This window comes from Marmota monax, unplaced genomic scaffold (assembly GCF_021218885.2).
Source record: "Marmota monax isolate L192 unplaced genomic scaffold, Marmota_monax_Labrador192_F-V1.1 WCK01_AAM20220418_F8-fsc00038, whole genome shotgun sequence".
Taxonomy (NCBI): domain Eukaryota; kingdom Metazoa; phylum Chordata; class Mammalia; order Rodentia; family Sciuridae; genus Marmota; species Marmota monax.
Window position 1 is genome coordinate 8,294,582 of NW_026692498.1, and position 18,012 is coordinate 8,312,593.

Here is an 18,012-nt window from a genome sequence, read left to right on the forward strand (position 1 = left end):
CCCCGCCCCGCTCCCCGCCTGCCGCATCCAATTTTCCTTGTTGTATTTTTCATAAGTGAGAGGCTCAGAAGCCCCGTCCTCCTGGCTGTTCCGCAGGAAGCAGATTTCTGGAGTGGGCTGGCTTTGGGGCTTGAGCTGCTGTTGGCCAGGGTGGGATGCTGTCCTGAGGGGGTCCAGCTCCTGTTCTGTCCCCTCCTCAGTGCCGGCTCTGGGGGAGGGGCTCCGGGTGGCCCTCGGTCCTGGAAGCGCTGCCCATCACGCCCTGCTGCAGGCTCAGACTCACCCCTCGACCCTGCAGGAATTCTCCTACCTGCCTTGGGCCAACTAGAACCTTCCAGAATCAGTGGATGGGAGGGGCCCCACTCGGCCTTGGAGCACCCTGCTTTCCTGAGCGAAGCTAGACCCTGCCCCATTGCACCCTCTCCCTCCTTCCTGGGCCCCTGGGGAAGGTGGAGGGACTCGGGGCCTGGGGAGGGTGGGAGAGCGGCTTGCAGGGCAGAGTGGGCTTGGGCAAGGAGGGCTGGGCCCTTCCTAGTCCCTGCCCTGTTCCAGTGAGGGTCACCTTCCCTGCCAAAATTGCCCAGAGCAAGGAAGGAGCAGCGCCCCGCTTCTGCCCTCAACCCCAGCCTCCCGTCCCTGGTGGGGGAGGCAGGAAGGGCGACCGTGGAGGCCGGCCAGGAAGCGGAGCCCACTTAGTGAAGACAGGCTTCCGAGGCAAGGGGGAAGCGGGAAGGGAAGAAAGGGAGCTTCTGATGCACATCATGTCTGCAGAATCGAGTATGACTAATTAATAGATTTTATTCTTAGTGAGCTCTTAAGCATTCCATACGTTGGGCCCCGCGCCTGAGCTGAGCTTACAAGAGGCCTCATTCGCAAAATGCAAATGACACGTGGCCTGCTGCCTTCGCCTGTTCTTCCCTTTCCGGTTTTTTTTTAGGGGAAATTTAAAGGAAGATTGCCATGTAATAGAAAAGAGATCCCAATCGCCACGTCAATTGCTATGAAGGGTGAACCACTTAACCAGAGATGTGTCGGGGTTGCTTTTGTTTAAACCTGAAACCTGTCTAAATGCCACAACATACACTGGTCCATGCTGGGGCCAGTGAGGTGGTTCTGGCTGGTGGAGGCCGCGGCTCAGGGTGGTGGGGGGCATGTAGCAGCCCGCGGCAGGGAGGTCTTCGTGGGCCCTTGGGGTGTCGTCACCGCACACTTCTAAGCGGGGAGCTGGGCACCAGGCCCCTCCTCCCTCTTACAAGGGTTGGCCAGGTGAGGACGGGGCTCCAAAGGGGACTTGGCTTCAGCCACCCTCTCTGGCTTGGGGGCCCTGGCAAAGCAGACACTTGGTGGCTTGCCCTTAGAAAGGACACTGTGCAGGTCAGGGACAGAAAGGACAAGAAAGGATCCTAGAGGGGGCCCAGGGCCCTGGCTGGGTGGTCTCCACCTTCACCAGCATTAGTACCCTCTTGGGGGTGGGGGGTGCCTCTCCTCCTGTGGGGGCCCATCAGGCAGACTCTGGTCTCTCCAGCCTGGTGTGACAGCCAGGGGAGCAGACCCATGTGGTCCTCGGGCTGGGTGCTCTGCCTGGGCAGTCGGCAGGGCTCTGGCAGGCCTGGGCCTGCTCTGTGGGAAGGGAGGGAGCTTTGCCACCCACCTGCTGCTCTCCAGCACTTGGGCCCTGGGCTCCTTCCCTGCCGAGCAGGGCCTTCTCAGTAGCTCTCAGAGGCAGGGCCACCTGCCACCCCTCAATGGCTTCCTGGCCATCAAGGGGGATTACCTGGCCTTCCCTGGGGCAGGGAAAGGAGATGGGAGACCAGGTGAGCTAGGGACAGAGCATGCTGACACTGCCATCTCACAGATGCAGGAGGGGTGACTTGGGGACCTGCAGTGGGGAGGCCAGAAGGGCCCGAGACCCTTTCCTGGGACCCTGGAAGATGCATTGCTTCAGAAATACAGAGCCCTGGGACTTCATCTCCCTGGCTAGTGCCATGTACCTGGCCCTCCTGTGAGCTCCCATTTGTGTTGGGGGGGTCCCCTCTGGCTCCTCCGTCTGGGGCAGCTGGCTGCAGCGGGGGGGGGGGGGGCGGGGACTGATGTGCACACTGACCTGAAATTAAGGCTCGGGAAGCTTCTCTCCTACCTCCTTGTGTGGGAAAGGATTCAGGCAGGAAAAGGGAACAAAAATGGTCTCCCTTAAACAAACCCTGCCATGCCCTGGGCACTCCCTGGGGCTGGAGGATCCGGTCCCTGATTGGTGGGCGACGGCTTGGACAGCAACAGGAGCCTGGGCCCCATTCTCCTCCCCTGGAGCAGCGGCTGGGTCCACTTCTTTCAGCCCCACCTCTTCGCTGAAGAGCTGCTCAGCTCTTTTGATGTCCAGCGAGCGGACAGCACCCGGCACGTCGTGGGCAGCCCTCTGAATGCTGCTGGACTCTTCTTCCGGCCTTTGCTTTGGTCAAAGTGGCAGAGGCCTTTGAAGGTGCCACTGCCAGGAGCCAGAAGCCTCTCATCCTCCTGCCCTCAAGCCAGCATCTCTTCTCTGATGTCCCTTTTTCCTGGTGCAGGGCAAGTGGCGCTTTGACCAACAGTGACCCACGCTTCCGAGCACGGGAAGCAGCAGGCCTCAGAACCCGGGCCGCGCTTCCCTCCTCTCCAGGGCCGCTGCCCACGCTTCATCGTCGTGTTGACCTCGGAACACTGTCAGCCGATAAATGATGGCAGCATCCCTTCCAGAGGGAGGAAATGAAATCCCAGCTCTTCTGAGGGCCCCGTCAGAGCCTTTTTGGAGGCTGGCATTTTTAAAAAGAGATCTGGTCTCTCATTCCCGAGAACAGAGCCCCAGGTGTGGAGGCTGATGTCTCCCAGTGATTTTCTGAAAATGTTCTTTTTCTGGGCTTTGTTTGTGCAGCCGTGGAAACTAATAGATCCAGTCAGCTGATTTTATATTAGCTATCAGTCCCTGCACTAATGACCTGCCCCAGGAGGAAGCACGTAGGAAACGCTATTGAGATGACTACATCTATTGCGGGGGAAAAGAGGGGAGATGAGGGTCCTGGCAGACCAAGAAGGCTTTTCTCTGTATCAGGAAGGAGCGTGGCCCAGCTCTGGCCACACTGAGATGGAATGGAAATGCAGGTCCCCGTGCCCAGCTCCTCCCTCACCCACCCCACTGGGACACATGCCTCTGCCTCTGGAAACAGCAATACCCTCCACCCAGGCTGAGGCTCCCCCCTCCACCTACACCCATCCCCAACACGTGGTTTTACTTACTCAATGATTTCTAGGAGAAAGCAACATTTTTGCAATTCTATTGTCTCAGGAAATGGTAAGAACTGACCCAAGAAGGACTTTAAGGACAGTCTATGCGGCTCTGTCTACCCATCTGGACTGAGAGACGCAACACAGATAGACGGGCAGACAGACGCACCTCCAGGTGGCAGGGAAAGCTACAGCTTCCGTCAGGGCGTCTACGGAGTATGCTGCATGGAGCTGAAGAACATTCAGCATGGGAAAAAAAAAAGCTGGATTTTTTTTTTTTAATCGACTACATTAACTGTTCCAAGAACGCAGTGGAAGATGCCGTATTTCTGCAAATCTGTAAGGGAAATGGCATGGGAAGAACCAGGGAAGAGGTTTCAGGACAATATCTCCATAGCGAAAGATCTCTTCTTCCCCCGTCTCCTTTGTGGGGGTCCCAAAATCCTTCCATCACATCGTGGCCAGCGAGGGGCTGGCCGTAGAATCGCTGCATGCGGGCTTCGGATCAGCTGCTTCTCCCTGACGGTTCTTTTGTGACTGCCCTGAACAGAGCGCGAGGTGTCCACAGACGTTGCACAGGTAGTATCTTCCCAGTTCAGGAAAAAAAATCCCCAGCCCAACCCTTTCTGCAGTTATCGTCGTTAGCCTTCCCTTCCCCAACTGGCGCGACGCGATGTAAGTCACTCTCCAGCAACGCGGAATCCCCTCCTGCCTTCTATTCTTTAGAGAAAAAAAAAAATTTTTTTTTTCACTGTCGTGTTCTACAAAATCAATGACCCTCCCCAAACTTGGCCTTCTGCCAGACGGTCATCATGGACCTTCTCTTCCTTGCTCTCGGGTTGCAGCGGGCTGGGCGGAGCCTGTCACCACCCCTGTCGGCCTTGGGGACAGGGCTGGGCTGGGGCTGGGGGAGCCGGCCTCAGGTGTAGGAGTAGTCTATGTCGGGGATGCCGCCTTCCCGGTAGCCCCGCGTGGTGCCGTAGCCGATGGTGTGCGTGCCCTTGCAGAGGCTGCTGCCGTTGGAGGGGAAGATGGTATGGACCACGTACTCCTCTTTGGCGCGGTAAGGGTTGATGGGCAGCATTTGCAGCCCCGGGCCACGGATTTCCAGAATGGAGTTGTCCTTCTTGGTCCCCGACTCCATATAGTCGTCCTTCTTGCGGCTGCCTCGGTGGTAGGCCCTGTCCCGGGTCAGCAGCTCACCAGCCCGGTGCACGTACCAGCAGATGGCCCCCAGGACCAGGAAGAGGAAGACGAGAGCCACGGCCCCACCGATGATGCCGGCCAGGGGTAGGCCTGCCACGGGGCCGGCGTTCTGCTCCTGGTTGAGCGTGGTGGTGGGGCGGTAGCTGTCGGCCGTCTCTGCCTTGGCACACACCGGCGTCTCGTCGGCCGCGTAGGTATTGCTGGTCTCCATGGTGACCATGCAGATGATGTAGGTGGACTTAGGCTCCAGGGCTGTCAGCAGGTACTCGGTCTTGTCCCCCTGCACCAGGGTCTCTGTGATGGAGCCTACGGCCGGGCTGTGGCCCAAGCGCAGCCAGCTGAGCCGGAAGGAGGAGGCAGGGAGCGTGGCCTTCCACGTGATGCGGATGGAGTCAGCCGTCAGGGGCTTCACCTGGATGACCAGGGTCTTGGCACCGTCACCCGTGGCCATGGGGTAGTCGATGTTGGAGTCGGGGAGGCGCAGCCCAGGCCTCTTGGCCTTGAGGGTGAAGAGGGAGCCCTGGGGCGTGGTGGCGGAGGCGTGGTTGCTGGCCGTGGTCTTGGCCGCCGCGTTGGCCGCCCCACTCTGCGACCCTGTCTCAAAGCACTCGTCCATCTCGCTGGTGATGTCCTTGATGGCCATGCCGCGGACCTTCTCGGGGCCCTGGCACATGAGGCCCCGCACGTTGACCACGGCGGCCCGCGCCTTCACCCAGTCCCGCAGCCACATGAGGTTGCAGCCGCAGAACCAGGGGTTGTTCCGGAGCAGCAGCTGTGCCAGGTTCCCCAGGTCGTCGAACAGGCCACGGGGCAGCGTGGTGAGGTTGTTGTTGGACAGGTCCAGCCGCTCCAGCTCGCGCATCTTGGCCAGCGTGTTGTAGGGGATGTGGCTGATGGCGTTGTCCTGCAGGTAGAGCTTCTGCAGGTGGGCGCTGGGCAGGTTGAGGGGCGGGGCGGCCAGGGAGTTGCGCACCAGCGAGAGCTCCGTGAGGTTCTGCAGGCGGCTGAAGGTGTCGTCGGCGATGCGCTGGTTGGCCAGCAGGTTGCCGTCCAGCACCAGGCGCCGCAGGCTGTTGAGGCCCTTGAAGGCGTGCAGCGGGATGGTGGAGATGCGGTTGTCGTCCAGCCGCAGCTCCTCCAGCGTGTGGGGCAGCCCCGAGGGGATGCTGCTCAGGTGGTTCCGGCTCAGGAAGAGCAGCTTGAGCTGTTTGCTGTCGGCAAACGCGTCCTCCTCGATGCTGACGGTGGACACGGAGTTGTCGTCCAGGTGCAGCTTCTCCAGCAGCGGGATGCGGGCCAGGGAGTCCCGGGCGATGGTGCGCACGTTGTTGTCCTGCAGGTGCAGCTCGCGCAGGGACCGGGGCAGGTTGATGGGGAACTCGTCCAGGTCGTTCTCGTACAGGTAGATGACCTGCACGTTGGCCTTGGTCTTGAGGTCCTGGGGGATGCCCGCGTTGTTGATCTGGTTGTTCTGCAGGTACAGGGTGGTGGCGTCGTCGGGGATGTCTGCGGGGATGGAGGTGAGCCCCCGGTCGTTGCAGTAGATGAAGCCATTGTCACAGCGGCACACAGAGGGACAGGTGGTGCTGTCGATGACCTCCGTCAGGAAGGCGATCAGCCCGTAGCAGAGGAACAGCCAGTCCCGCAGGTCCATGGTGGCCGTAGTCATCACAACCGTGGCCGTGACGGTGGTGGCAGGTGTGGTCGTGGCGGTGGCAGCAGGGTGTGCCACCACCATGGTGGACGGCTGGGGGAGCCGGGCCCCACCTCACCTGGAGCCTCAACACCTGCAGAGAACACAAGACAGGTGACAGGAGGACACAAGACAATGACAGCAGCCTGAGAAAGGAGTGGTGTGCCCAGCTGCCTGCTGCCGAGGGGTCATCGAAGTTCGTCCGGCAGCGCCACGCCAGGCTTAAGGCCCAGGTGGGGAGTATTCAGCTAAGTCTTGGGCCCTTCAGGGACTTCCTTCTTACCCATTCGCTATTCCTTTGGTTGGGTTTTCCAAATGTTTTCATACAGCCCCCAATACAATTAGAACCAGGGCCTCTGGTGAAATTAGGTTGAATGTAATTGGTTAGCTATACTTAGTCTCCTAATGTCCCTTACACTCAAGGATGACTGGATTTCTGAGTTGGCACTCCTTTGCTCTCACCTGCTCAGTTTGATGCTGAGAAAACTCCCCATAGGTGCTACTGTTTTTTAAATCTGTTCATGTATGCCCATCTCACACTTAATTGGCTCTGATTTATGTGGTTTGGACAATGAGGGAGTATTGGGTAAGAATACTAATGTTTGTAACTAATTTTTCAGTAATTAATTTTATTTTGTGGGATTTATTTTTCTGGAGACTAAATCCAGGGGTGCTCTACTACCCAGCTACATTCCTAACTCCCCCTCTCTCCCCCCCTTTTTTTTTGAGACAGGGTCTTGCTAAGTTTCTGAGGCTGTCCTTGATTTGGAGATCCTGCTGCCTCAGCCTCCCATATTGTTGGGATTATGGGTTTGCGTTATAGCACCAGCTAATTTTTCAGTATTTTTGAGAGGAAAAAGAGAATAAAAAAAAAAAAAAAAAAAAAAAAAAAAGGCCCAGGTGGGCTCTCTGGCTGAGGCTGGGCTCAGTAATATCGGCTAACGCAACATCCCCTTCCAGGAGCTAAACTGGCACTTTCTGCTCCCGGGTGTCACCGGGAGGCTTGGGGGAGGTTAGTCCCAGCCGCCAGGCTGCAGCCGGGCCTCTCTCAAGATTTCATGCTAAGCCACTTTTATGGACCCTGCTAAAGGTGCCGGTCAGTGTGGAGGGGTGGACTCGGGGCATGCTGTGTGGACTTGGAGCCACCGTTTCCCCCTGGAATGGAGAGCGCCCAGGGTCTGAAGGGAAAGCTTTTGAAAGAGCTCGCAGGGGGTGTCGCTGGGACCTGGCAGCTTCGTTACTGGTGGGTGGCGAGCGCCGAGCTTCATTGTCTGGTGGCAAAACACCTTCTCCTGCTTGTCGCTCGTACACTTTATAGACAGAAAGAGAAGGTGTCAGCAGAGCGGCTTTCTTGTGTATTTACAGAAATCACTTGTTACAGAGGCGCCTTCCCGGGCCCCGCATTCTGTGCTGAGTGGGAACTCATTCCACACCTTGCCCCTTCCCCATCCCCAAACTTTCAGCTCTTCAGAAAAGAAAAAAAAAGTGTCTATGCCTATCTAGATTTCTCTCTCTCTCTCTCTCTCTCTATATATATATATATATATATATATATATATCAGCTTTCTTGCATTTACAGGAATGAGACAAATAAGCAGGGAGGCGGCGTCTGCACGCTGAGGGAATTGTCAGCAAGGTGTAATTCCAGTTTTCACAAATGGAAAAATTGCGGCGTAGATTTTTCTCATATTATTTTACTGTTCATAGTGGTAAAAAAAATCAATTAAGAGAAAATATCTTTCCGTCTCAGTAGGGTAGGCGTCTCTGTACAGCTGGCAAAGGTCTACTGGGAAACTCCGGGGTCGTGAGACTTTCCATGGTGGGACATGATGGCTTCTCAGGCCTGAGCCAAGCCTCCAGCCTGGGAGGGCCGCCCAGAGGGTGGAGGAGAGCCAGCACCTTGCTCGTGCCACAGTGACTGAGTGTCTTGTTCCCCTACCAGGCCAACCCTGTCTGTTCCTGGCCGGCTACTCTCTCCACCCTGCAAACTCATCTTCACCGTCCAGGACCCAGTTCTGCTAAGTCCTCCAAGTATCCCAGCGAGAGCGTCCTCTGCTCCATCCACCCACTTGTCCATGCTTCCATCTGCCAGTCCATCCACACATCCAGCAATCCACCATATCCACCCACTCTCTGTCCACCCATCCACTTGCCCACTGATCCATCGTCCATGCTTCTATCCATCCATCCGTCACACCTTACTGAGCATTTACCATGTGCCAGCTCCTTGGGGCCCCATTCTGTGGGCACAGTAGCTCACACTATAATACAGACTTTGTTTAGATCTTTCTGAATTTTTAAGTCATTTAATTCTCCCAGCAAACGTGAAATCAGTGGGTTTTTTTGTTTGTTTTGTTTTGTTTTTCTGTCAATACTGGGAATCGAACCCAGGACCTTGCCCATGCTAGGCAGGTGTTCTGCCACGGTGAGCCACATCCCGGCCCCCGTGCCCTTCTTATTCACATTTAACAGGTGAGAAAGCCAAAGTTTAGAGATGTCGACTTGCTCAAGGCCGCTTGAGACGTGAAGGGGAGGCCCGGCTCTCTGGGTCACAGGCCGCAGCCCCTCATTGCTGGGCTCGCAGCTCTGAGTGTGGTGTGCTGTGGGCGCTTAGTGTTTTCATGCCCCTGGCCAAACTGTGGTGTTAAAGGCAGGTCCTGTGGCCCTGTGGCCCTGTGTGGCTTGGCTTTAGTGACCACCCAGCATGGGAGGGAGCAGGCCCTGAGCTGTCCTTGCACCCTTAGGCTCCTCTGGTGTCCACATGGACTTCCACTTGGCCAGGCCAGCAGAGCTCCCGCCTGGCCCTGGCGTATGCATGGTCCCCTCTTAGGGCCTTGGTGGCGTAGAGCTTTGTCTATGAGGTGGACCCAGTTCAGGTCCTGTCTGGAAGCAACTGAGGGCGAGGGAGGGGCGTGCAGGGTGCAGGGCCTGCCCCAGAGCTGGAGGGCGAAGAAGCCCCAGCCCAGACCAGGCAGCCAGGACCCCAGTGGCCCCTGCTCACATCTCTGGAGACTGGGGATTGGCCTTGGCTTCCCGAACACAGAGCCCAGCCCCCCCTTCCCTGAGCTCCCTGCTCTGTGTGGTGTGGAAAGCTACCAACGTCTCTGTTGTCTGTTTCCTTGGTGACCCAGGAGGCCCTGACTCCCAAGCCGGTCTCTGACCCCTTCCTTCTCCTAACTCCCTCTGATCCAAGCCTTGCCCCCTGTTCTCCAGCCCCTTCTGCCCTCCTGGGCACCCAGAGTCACCTGGAAAAGTCCTCATGTCACCGCCCCCCCCCCCAAAGCCCTCTAAGACCCCACGGGAGCCTGGTGTGGTGGTGCCCATGCAAGGCCAGCAACTCAGGAGGCGGAGGCAGGAGGATCACAAGTTCAAAGCCAGCCTCAGCAACTTGGCAAGGACCTAAACAACTTAGCAAGACCCTGTCTCAAAATAAAAAATAAAAAAGGGCTGGGGATGTGGCTCAGCGGTCGAGTGCCCCTGAGTTCAATCCCTGGTACAAAAAAAAAAAAAAAAAAAAAGTCCTCGCCTAGGAGGCAGTGCCACAACCCAGCAACTTTGTGTCTTCTTTGCTGCTGTGTCCCCTGGGCCCATTGTGTAGACGAGGAAACTGAGGCATGTGAGACTTGGCCCTGTCCCTGGCAGGGGGTGGTGGAGCCTGGACTCCACCCTAGGCCTCTCTCACTGTGGGACCTCAGGGCTTGACCAGAGTGCTCTGCTGGGGACGAGTCCCCGCCTGCCCTGGGACAGTGGTGGCGAGCGGGGCCGGAGCTGAGGGCTCTGCGGTGCCTCCTGCCTGCTCAGCCTGTGGTGTCAGCAGAGCAGATGGACACGTGGGCACCCAGCCCTCACCTCTCATTGCCTCTGGGACTAGAAGGGCACCCACCAGGTCACGGCAGAGGACAGTCTTGAAGCAGAAGATGGCATGTGGCCCGGGCCTTGCCTGCTCCCTCTTCCCTGGTGACAGGTGCAAAGGCCCAGGGGGGGCACCTTGCCTGACCGTCACCTTCACACAGGTCTTTGGTTCTGTTTTGCAAGGGACCAGGCTGGGGCTCTGAGCTAAGGGGCCTGTCCAGGGTCACAGCCCGCCCAGGCTGCCAGCTCCCCTTTGGGTAAAGAGCCAGGACCACGAGGGGCGTGGAACCTGTCCCGGGGGCTTATGAGTTGGGAAGGCGGGCGGGCAGTGGGGCCTGGAGCCAGGAAGACCCAGACCCACTCAAAGGCCACCTATCCTGGTCTCTGGGATCATGTCTGAGCACTGCTGCCCAGGCCCCTGCACCTGGCCCGAGGACACACACCCTCCCTGTTCTGTCACTGCTGAGTCTGGCGTGAGGGACCCCGTGGCTTCTGCCCTTGGCCGTGGCGGGGCAGACTTATTAAGGCCAAGGCCAAGGCCAACCCACATTCTCTGGCATGGACATCTGTTCCTGGCACCCGCTCAGCTCGTGGCCACGGTCTTGAGCCTCCAGAGGCCCCGGCGTCATAATAGAGTCTAAATTGCACCTTTCAGAGATGCGTGATGGATAACCGGGACGCGCGGGAGGCAGGGACCCAAGGCCTTTCCGCTCCTCCGTCTGCCGGCTCATCCATCTTGGCCAGAGTCTCCCCTGCCGCCCCCGTCCCCAGGGCCAGCCTGGAGAGTGAGCCCTGGGGCTCCAGGAACAGGGGAGCCTGGGGAGGGGAGGGCGTCAGCAGGTGGCACCTCGCCAAGGAGCCCTTAACTGCCCGGGCGATTCCTTCTTGTTGTGTGTTTGGTAGTTTATGTGGCCATCAAATTAAACCTGGTAAATGGCCCATCTTTTACGGGATCACCTGTCATCGTCGTGCAGATCCGGCAGACTCCACTGAGGTGTGAGTTATGACCTGCCGGCCGTGTGACTGACAGCTGTGTGCCACTGGTGGTGGAGGAGGGGAGCCGCAGATGACTTAGGCTGGAGGTCCGCCTTGGCTGAGGGGGGCTGTACTTCATGCTTGGTGCTCTATCTGTTGCTGGCTCCCGCCACTTTCCAGGATAGACAATTCTGGGTTCAAGTCCTGCCTCTGCCACTTAACAGGCTGTGTGGTTTTGCACACCTTGGTTGCACCCTCTGAGCTGCAGTTTCCTCATCTATACATCGGAAACTTACAAATGAGAGGACGATGAGTTGATACTCCCAGAAGCTCCTTGTAATGCAGCCTGTGTGTCCTTGACGCATAGATTAAAAGCTGCTCTGGTTCTCTGGCTGCCCCCTACCTGCTCATGGGCACATGGGGCTAGTCTGTGGGGCCCCTTCTTCACCGACCTGCTCCTACTTGACAATGGGCATGCTCCCCATTGGCAATACCCTCCCCCACTGAGTTGGAAACAGTGACCCCAAGTCTGGGCCACACAGAGCCAGCAGCTGGTCCCAGCAGCACCAGGCCCTCCCGTGTGGCCCCAGCCCCTGTGGGAGGCTGCCTAGGCCCAGGGTGGGGAGGGACCTGCGGCCCACGGTTGGGCTCTTTTCTTGGAACCCCTGGAATTCTGACGTGCCACACTGCCTCCAGCAGCGCCCCTGGGCCCTTTGCACATGCTGTTTCTGCTCCTGGGCCATCATTACCCTTCCCCTTGTCCCCACAGGCCACCTCATTCTGCCCCAGGCCTTGACTCCACTGCCCCCTCATGAAGCTCTGTGGGCTGCGGCTGGCCCACTCCGCTCCTGTACCCCCTGCCTGGAGCAGCAGGGTCTGGCAGCACCTGTCACTGTCCACCAACTGGATGGGTACCCAGTTGTCACCCCTGGCTTCCAGGCTCCTGCTCTGTCGTCTTCCCCAAATCCTGCCAAGCCGGGACTGGCAGAGGCCCCAGGGAGTCGGGGTGAGCCCCCTGGACACCTACTCTGCTGGCCTGGGGGGACAGCGGCGCACTCCTGCAGGAAGCCAGGCTGTCCTTGTTTACCAGTGAAGGCAGCTCATCCGGGGACCTCCTGATGCGGGTCCCCATAGGAAACAGGGAATTCTAGGTTCACTGGCCCCAGGAAGGAGACGTGGGAACTAGAAAAGAGCAGGAGGTCCTAGGAGCAGGGTCCACAGGTGGCGTCCCCGCCCCGGCTCTCGGGCCTCACTGGTGCCATGTTGTGGAGGCACCACCATCACCATCCTGGGAGGGTGGTGATGGCGGGGTGTTAGGTGGTGCACGAGGCCCAGGCCCTGACTGGTTTGGAAGGGGAGCTTCTGCACCCAGGAAGAGCCCAGGGCCTCCTCTGAGCCGGGCTCCGGGCAGCTCCCATGTGCCTTTTCCTCAGAAGGAGGCCAGGGCAGGAGCGGAGTGGGGAGGATACCCAGCCCCTGAGGCAGCCGGTGGCCTGGGCACAGGAGGCGCTGGGCGCTCACTTCTTGCCAGTAATGCCTGGGGCTCCCCATGCTGGGGGTGTTGCGGGTGGACGCCCTGGTCAGGGGAGCCCAACCCAGAGGCCTGAGTCCACTCCAGTGCCAGGAGCCTGGGCTGGCCTCTGCCAGGCCTTTCCCCACACATGGTCCTGCAGACAGATGGGAGAGGGGCTCAGAGCACTCAGGGCAAGCTGAGAAGCCCACGTGTTCCAGACACTGGGGTGGCACCTGACATGTGGCCCTCCTTCTCCATAGTGCCCCCCACGTGGGGGCCTCCCTTGGTGCCTGAAGTTCCCTATACACCTGGCCTGGGCAATGCTCCTCTTTCCCTCTCCACACAGCCCAGTCCCGCCCTCCCTCCCTCCAGGCCTCAGCCTTCCCTGAGCATGCTGCCTCGAATGTCGGGGCCCCTCCTGAACCCACAGCACTCTCACCTACCTCTGTGACGTGGTGCCCCCCCATTAAACCCTGAGGCCTGGTCCTCTCCTCTCTCCAGTGTCCTTCGCAGCTCCTGCAGCTGCGCTCAGGGTGCACAAGACCCTCTGGGGCCGCTGCTGAGCAGGGGGGGGGGCCAGCAGGCTGTCCTGGGAAGCCAGGGCGAGCATCCGGCCCCCTCAACATTTTGGTAGGAAAATAAACACGTGCTCATGACGGTGAGGCTTTGAAGCTGCGGAGAGGAGGCTGGAGGCCACCTCTCGCCACCTCACTCCTTCACACTGGCCCGTCAGGCACTGCGCCTTCTCTGCCAACCCTGCTGGCCAGCCCTTGGCAGTGGCCTGGTGTTGGCCTGGACTGCTCAGACCCCAGGGCCCTCTCCCCGCCAGCAGCTGTCCTGGGGGCTCAGCTGTCAGCTAGACGGAGGGAAGGGGCCCGCAGCAGCCTGGTGCTCAGGGCGGCCTGGGGGGCGTCCTCTCCCCACCCTCCCAGGAAGGCCCTCTCCTAGGAAGGTGAGTAGCCTGGCGGCCAGCCAGGGATCTGTGCAGCTGCTGGGCCTGCTGAGAGGTGGCCTCCAGTCCCAGGTCCTCTGTACAATGGGACCATAAATGATCAACTTCCCCAGGCTCTTCAGAGCATAAGATAAGGTGACTCAGTGAGGGAGCCACAGTCACCAGCCCTAGGTGGTGGCACCTCCCCAGGTACAGGTGCTAGCGGGCCAGACAGGGGAGCCAAGACTGTTAGAGGGCCTTTCCCAGGTCCTCATCAGGCCCAGGGCCCACAGGCCCATAGTGGCATTCCCTCATGACAGTGGGCCAGATGTATGCCCCTCAAGGACCTTCTAACTCTGTCACCTGCAGGTGCTAGCCATCTTCACCCATCCCCCCAACTTCACTTCCGGCGCCTGTCCAGTAGTGCCACCCAGCATTGGGGATGCGGTGGGGTGGGGGTGGGGATCCTTTTAAAACCTAAAGTTAATTATTTTTCTAATTTCCAGCTGCATGCATTATGCATCAGCTGTTATGTTGGCGGTAATTGTAGACAGGTATGCAAATCTACTAGATAGGCGCAGCCCGTGCCCTAGCCCGCCTGGGCCATCGGGGTGGGGCCGGTGCCCAGAGGCGGGCTTCCTGGGCCTCAGAGAACACGGATGGCTTCAAAAAACCAGACTTTAACGTTGTGTCTTAGGAGGTTAATTATATTGATGACACTGTTCAATATTCAGCTCTTCGGGCCGGAAGGGGTAGTGGCGATGAAAGGAGACACGTGTAACTTTGTTTCTGCCTCAGCATCATTTAATCGGGCGCTCCCACCTGACGCTCGCCTGCCTACACTGAGACTCATCCCCCTGGGAAGCAGAAGGAAAGCCCAGTGGAGGGTCAGCGGGAGGAGAGTCGATGGGCATTTATTTTGTGGGGGGCTAGGTAGAAGGAAGGCAGGGCAGTGCCAAGACCAGGGTGGGGTGGCCAGAGGGTCTGTGTTGTTGGCTCCTCTGCCACCAGCAGGATCCTGGGCCACAGCAAGGGAACCACAGAAGCTCGTGGGCAGGAAACACCGCTGGTGACTAAGGCTTCCTGATCCGGAGTCAGAGGATCCCTGGAAGCTGAGGCCTCTCAGGAACCCTGGGTGTCCCTGACAGGCAGGACTACTGTCCTGCTCCTAACAGGACCCCCCTGTTTATTTACCACCAGTTTCTTTGTCCCCAGTGGATCGTCTGGCTCCTCCCTGGCATGAAGGGGCCCTGAAACATCCACTGAACCAATGATCGAGGCCCTAGCACCTAGAACCCGGGACTGACTGGGTAGAGCGGACGAAAGAGGGAGGCACCGTCCTCAGGTCTACAAGGGAAGTCACCGTGACCCTTGTCACAGCCACCCAGACAGGCAAAGGGCTTAGTCTAAATTGTGCAGTAGGCCACGAAGAACCCGGCACGAGCCTGGGCCTCCCTAGAATCACCACCCAGCACCTTCGCACCCACCTTCCCCTGGCTCGGCTCTGCAGGGAGCAAACCCATGAAGACCTGCTCACCACCCCAGGTGGCTGGCTACAGGGGCGTCTCAGGCTCCTGACCTGGGCCCACCTTCCCAGCTTGAAGGCCTCTTCCCCCTCCTGCCCACCCACAGATGCACACCATGGGGGACCCCAGCCCCAGGAGCGCGGAATCTGGGAGCAAAAAGGACTCAGCGGTAGTCTGTGTTCTACAGATGAGGAAAGACTGAGGCCCAGAGTGTGGGAGGGCCAGGCCCAGCACAGCCCTCCCCGGCGGCCACCTCCAGCCTTGGCAAGGGTAACAGGTGCCAAATCAAATCCTTTCCCAGGGGTTTGGCCCAGGAAGGGTGATGGTGGGCAGCGTCCCAACTCAAGATGGTCTCGTGGGGCTGTTTCCCACCTCGAGCAGGTCAGGAGACACCTTTTACCCTGTGGACTCAGGTGGGGTAGTGTTGGCAGTGTCCTTTCCCAGCTGGCCACTGCCCCTCAGGGTCTCAGTCCCTTAAGCACACAGGGGAGAAGGGACCTGCCTGAGGTCACACGGCTCACACCTGAAGGCCAGGGCCCAGCCCAAGTGTGTCCGGCCCCGCAACCCATTCTGGTCCTTTTTGTGCCTCTGCCGCTGGAGCAGGGAAGCCTCCGAGCCAGCCAGCAGCTTCACCATCAGTACTTGGGCAGCAGGCCTGGGGACAGCAGCTGCCCCCCGTCTGGCTCGGCCTCCCCAGCGGGAATTGCCCCGGAGAGGGTAGGGACCAGTGCTGGGCCGGCGGAAGGGATGTGATGTGGGCTGGGGAGTGGACGGGGGCAGGGGCGCGCTGGGGCTCACCGCCACGGCCCTACTGCCTGCCGGGCTGGCGCGCCTTCATAATAAATAACAGCAAATAGCCCATCCGCAGGGCATCCTTCACGCCGGTGGCTAATAACACGGCTATTAATGCCCCCGCAGCCGGCGTGCGCCGCGCCGCGCTGACGGATGTCCCAGGCCCTGGCGCAGTCATAAATCAGCCCCTCTCCTGGGGCAGAGCGCAGGGAAGTGTCATTTTCCATCTTGGTAATGAATTGGGGCTTCCCTGCCCTGCCCAGGGCGCCGCTGCTTGAGGTTGCCTGGGATGTGTGTTTGTGGAGGCGTGGCCGCCCTCCCTCCTGCCTCTGGGAGCCAGAGGAGCAGGCCCCGCCCAGGGAAGCAGGCCCCGCCCAGGGGAGCAGGCCCCGCCCAGGGGGAGCAGGCCCCGCCCAGGCCACTTCAGATCTAAAGAGGGAGCGCTCAGAACCTTCTGTGTGACCCTGGGGCACTCACTGCTTGTCTCTGGGCCTCAGCTTGCTCCTCTCACCAACCAAGGGCCAGCACTGGAAGTCAGAGCAGATGATGTCCGGCCAATAGAAGCCGGGCGACAGCTTTGGATGGGTCCACCCTGGGTCTGTCCAGTCAGAGCAGGGGCAGGCCCAGAGGGACAGGTCTTGTGGCCATCCTCCAGTTCAAGGGTAACAGGTGCCAAGGCAGTGGCCTTGGTCCCCAAAGCTCCTTCCCTAACCCACGACAAGGCCTCCCTGCGATGAGGTAGCACATCTTTCCTGCCTGAGCAAGCAGAAGCCCCATGTTTTGTAAAATTGTGGCAGGCGCAACGGAGCCCCAGACCCGGGTGCTCTGCTGAGATGCCCTGTGTGACCTGGTCAGGACGGGGGCCTTTAGAGGAGGGGGCCCAGCTGTCTTGTGCCCTCTCTAGGCATGAGGAACCCTTGGGCACCTCTGAGGGCCATCCTGGGCCCTTCCACCTCCACCTCCCTCCGTCTTACCTCCTTCACGGCTGTCACTGGAGCCTGTGGTACGACTGGGGTCTTGCTCCAGGGGCTCCTGAGGGCTGGGCAGCGGGCTGCTCTCACATTCCTGCCCCAGGGCCCCGACAGGCCAAGCCCGCTCTGGTTATAGCCTGCAGACCTGGGTGGTGGGCAGTGCTGCTGCGGCACGTGGGGACGCGGAGAGGGACCCTGTGCCTCTGACTTCCGGGCTCCCCTGCCCAGTTCAGGCAAGGCTGCAGGTCCCAGGCAGCATCCTTGTGGTCCTCGACCTGGGGCGCCGCTGGCTCCTCCTGCAGCAAGGGTCGTGCACTCGGAGTGCACAGGGGCAGCCCCGCGGCCTGGGGGGCTCCCGGGCGGGGCCTGCGGGCGTTCTGACCTCCTGCTCCTGGGGCATGCCCTACCGACCGGTGCCCATCCGGGGAGCAGCCTGGCTGCCTGTCACTTCCATCACTTCCACGGCCCTCTTTCAACTTTTGCCCTTTGTCTGCAGGCGGCCACCTCCTCTGAAAGGCGGCTGCGTGGCTTTTACCCCCTTTTTCTTTACCACATTTTTTTTTTCTTTTTTAAATCCCTTTAAGTCACTTGGCAGAATGGGTTGGTGCAGAGAGCGTTCTTGCGTGACAGAGCTGAGAGGAAGCCGCTCTCCAAAGAATCGGGATTCCTGCCACTCAGGCTGGCCTCCAGGGAGGGAGGGGCCGCCCCCCCACCGAGGAGTTCAGACGTTCACGGCCTGAGCCGCTGACTGGGCCCCTGAGCTGTCAGGCCCCACGGGCCCTGCTTGGAAAGATGCTTTGGGCTGCAGGGGGCTCGGTCTCGCTTGGCTGCCCCTGTTTGTGGAGAAGCTTCTCTTGCTTGGGGGGGGCTATTCCAGCTTCACTCCCTGGTCTTGTCTTCCAAAGAAGAGTCCTTCTCACCGACTCCCTGCCTCCTCACCTGCCAAAAACAACACAAGCCATCAGGCCCAAGGAGGCGAGGCCCGGCGGTACCACTTGCAGGGTGGGGGCAGCCTGGGCTGCAGACCCAGGGCCTGGCACAGTCCAGGCAAATAATTTCCCTCTGAGCAACACCCCCAGCCCAGAGCCTGTTTTCTTGAATGTCACTTCCCTAGGAGCCAGGGACCTACTGGGATCACTGTTCCGCATCTCCCATCTCTTTCCAAACCAAGATAAGGCCCAGGGCCCTTCCTTAGAGCTACCTGGTTTCCTTTTCCCTGGGGCAGAAGGAATGGGAAGAGCAGGGCCACCCGCCCAGCCCAGGGCTGGCTGTTTCCCCAGCACCTGCCCCTCTTGGTA

General features: G+C 59.5%; 2 protein-coding genes across 5 annotated transcripts in view; one reads left to right on the forward strand and one right to left on the reverse strand.

Moving 5' to 3' along the window:
* Positions 1–18,012, forward strand: part of Macrod1 (mono-ADP ribosylhydrolase 1) — a 138,672-nt gene that overhangs the window by 33,539 nt on the left and 87,121 nt on the right. The gene's annotated exons all lie outside the window — the stretch shown is intronic.
* The window catches only part of Flrt1 (fibronectin leucine rich transmembrane protein 1), a 92,394-nt gene continuing 74,403 nt past the window's right edge, over positions 22–18,012 (reverse strand). For all 3 annotated transcript variants that reach the window (XM_046445408.2, XM_046445409.2, XM_046445410.2), the window contains 2 exons: positions 16,718–17,653; positions 22–6,248 (listed from right to left, as the gene is read on the reverse strand). In XM_046445408.2, the coding sequence (XP_046301364.1) occupies positions 4,175–6,199 (2,025 nt within the window). In that variant the 5' untranslated portion in view covers positions 6,200–6,248; positions 16,718–17,653 and the 3' untranslated portion in view covers positions 22–4,174. The remainder of the gene's footprint in view (positions 6,249–16,717; positions 17,654–18,012) is intronic.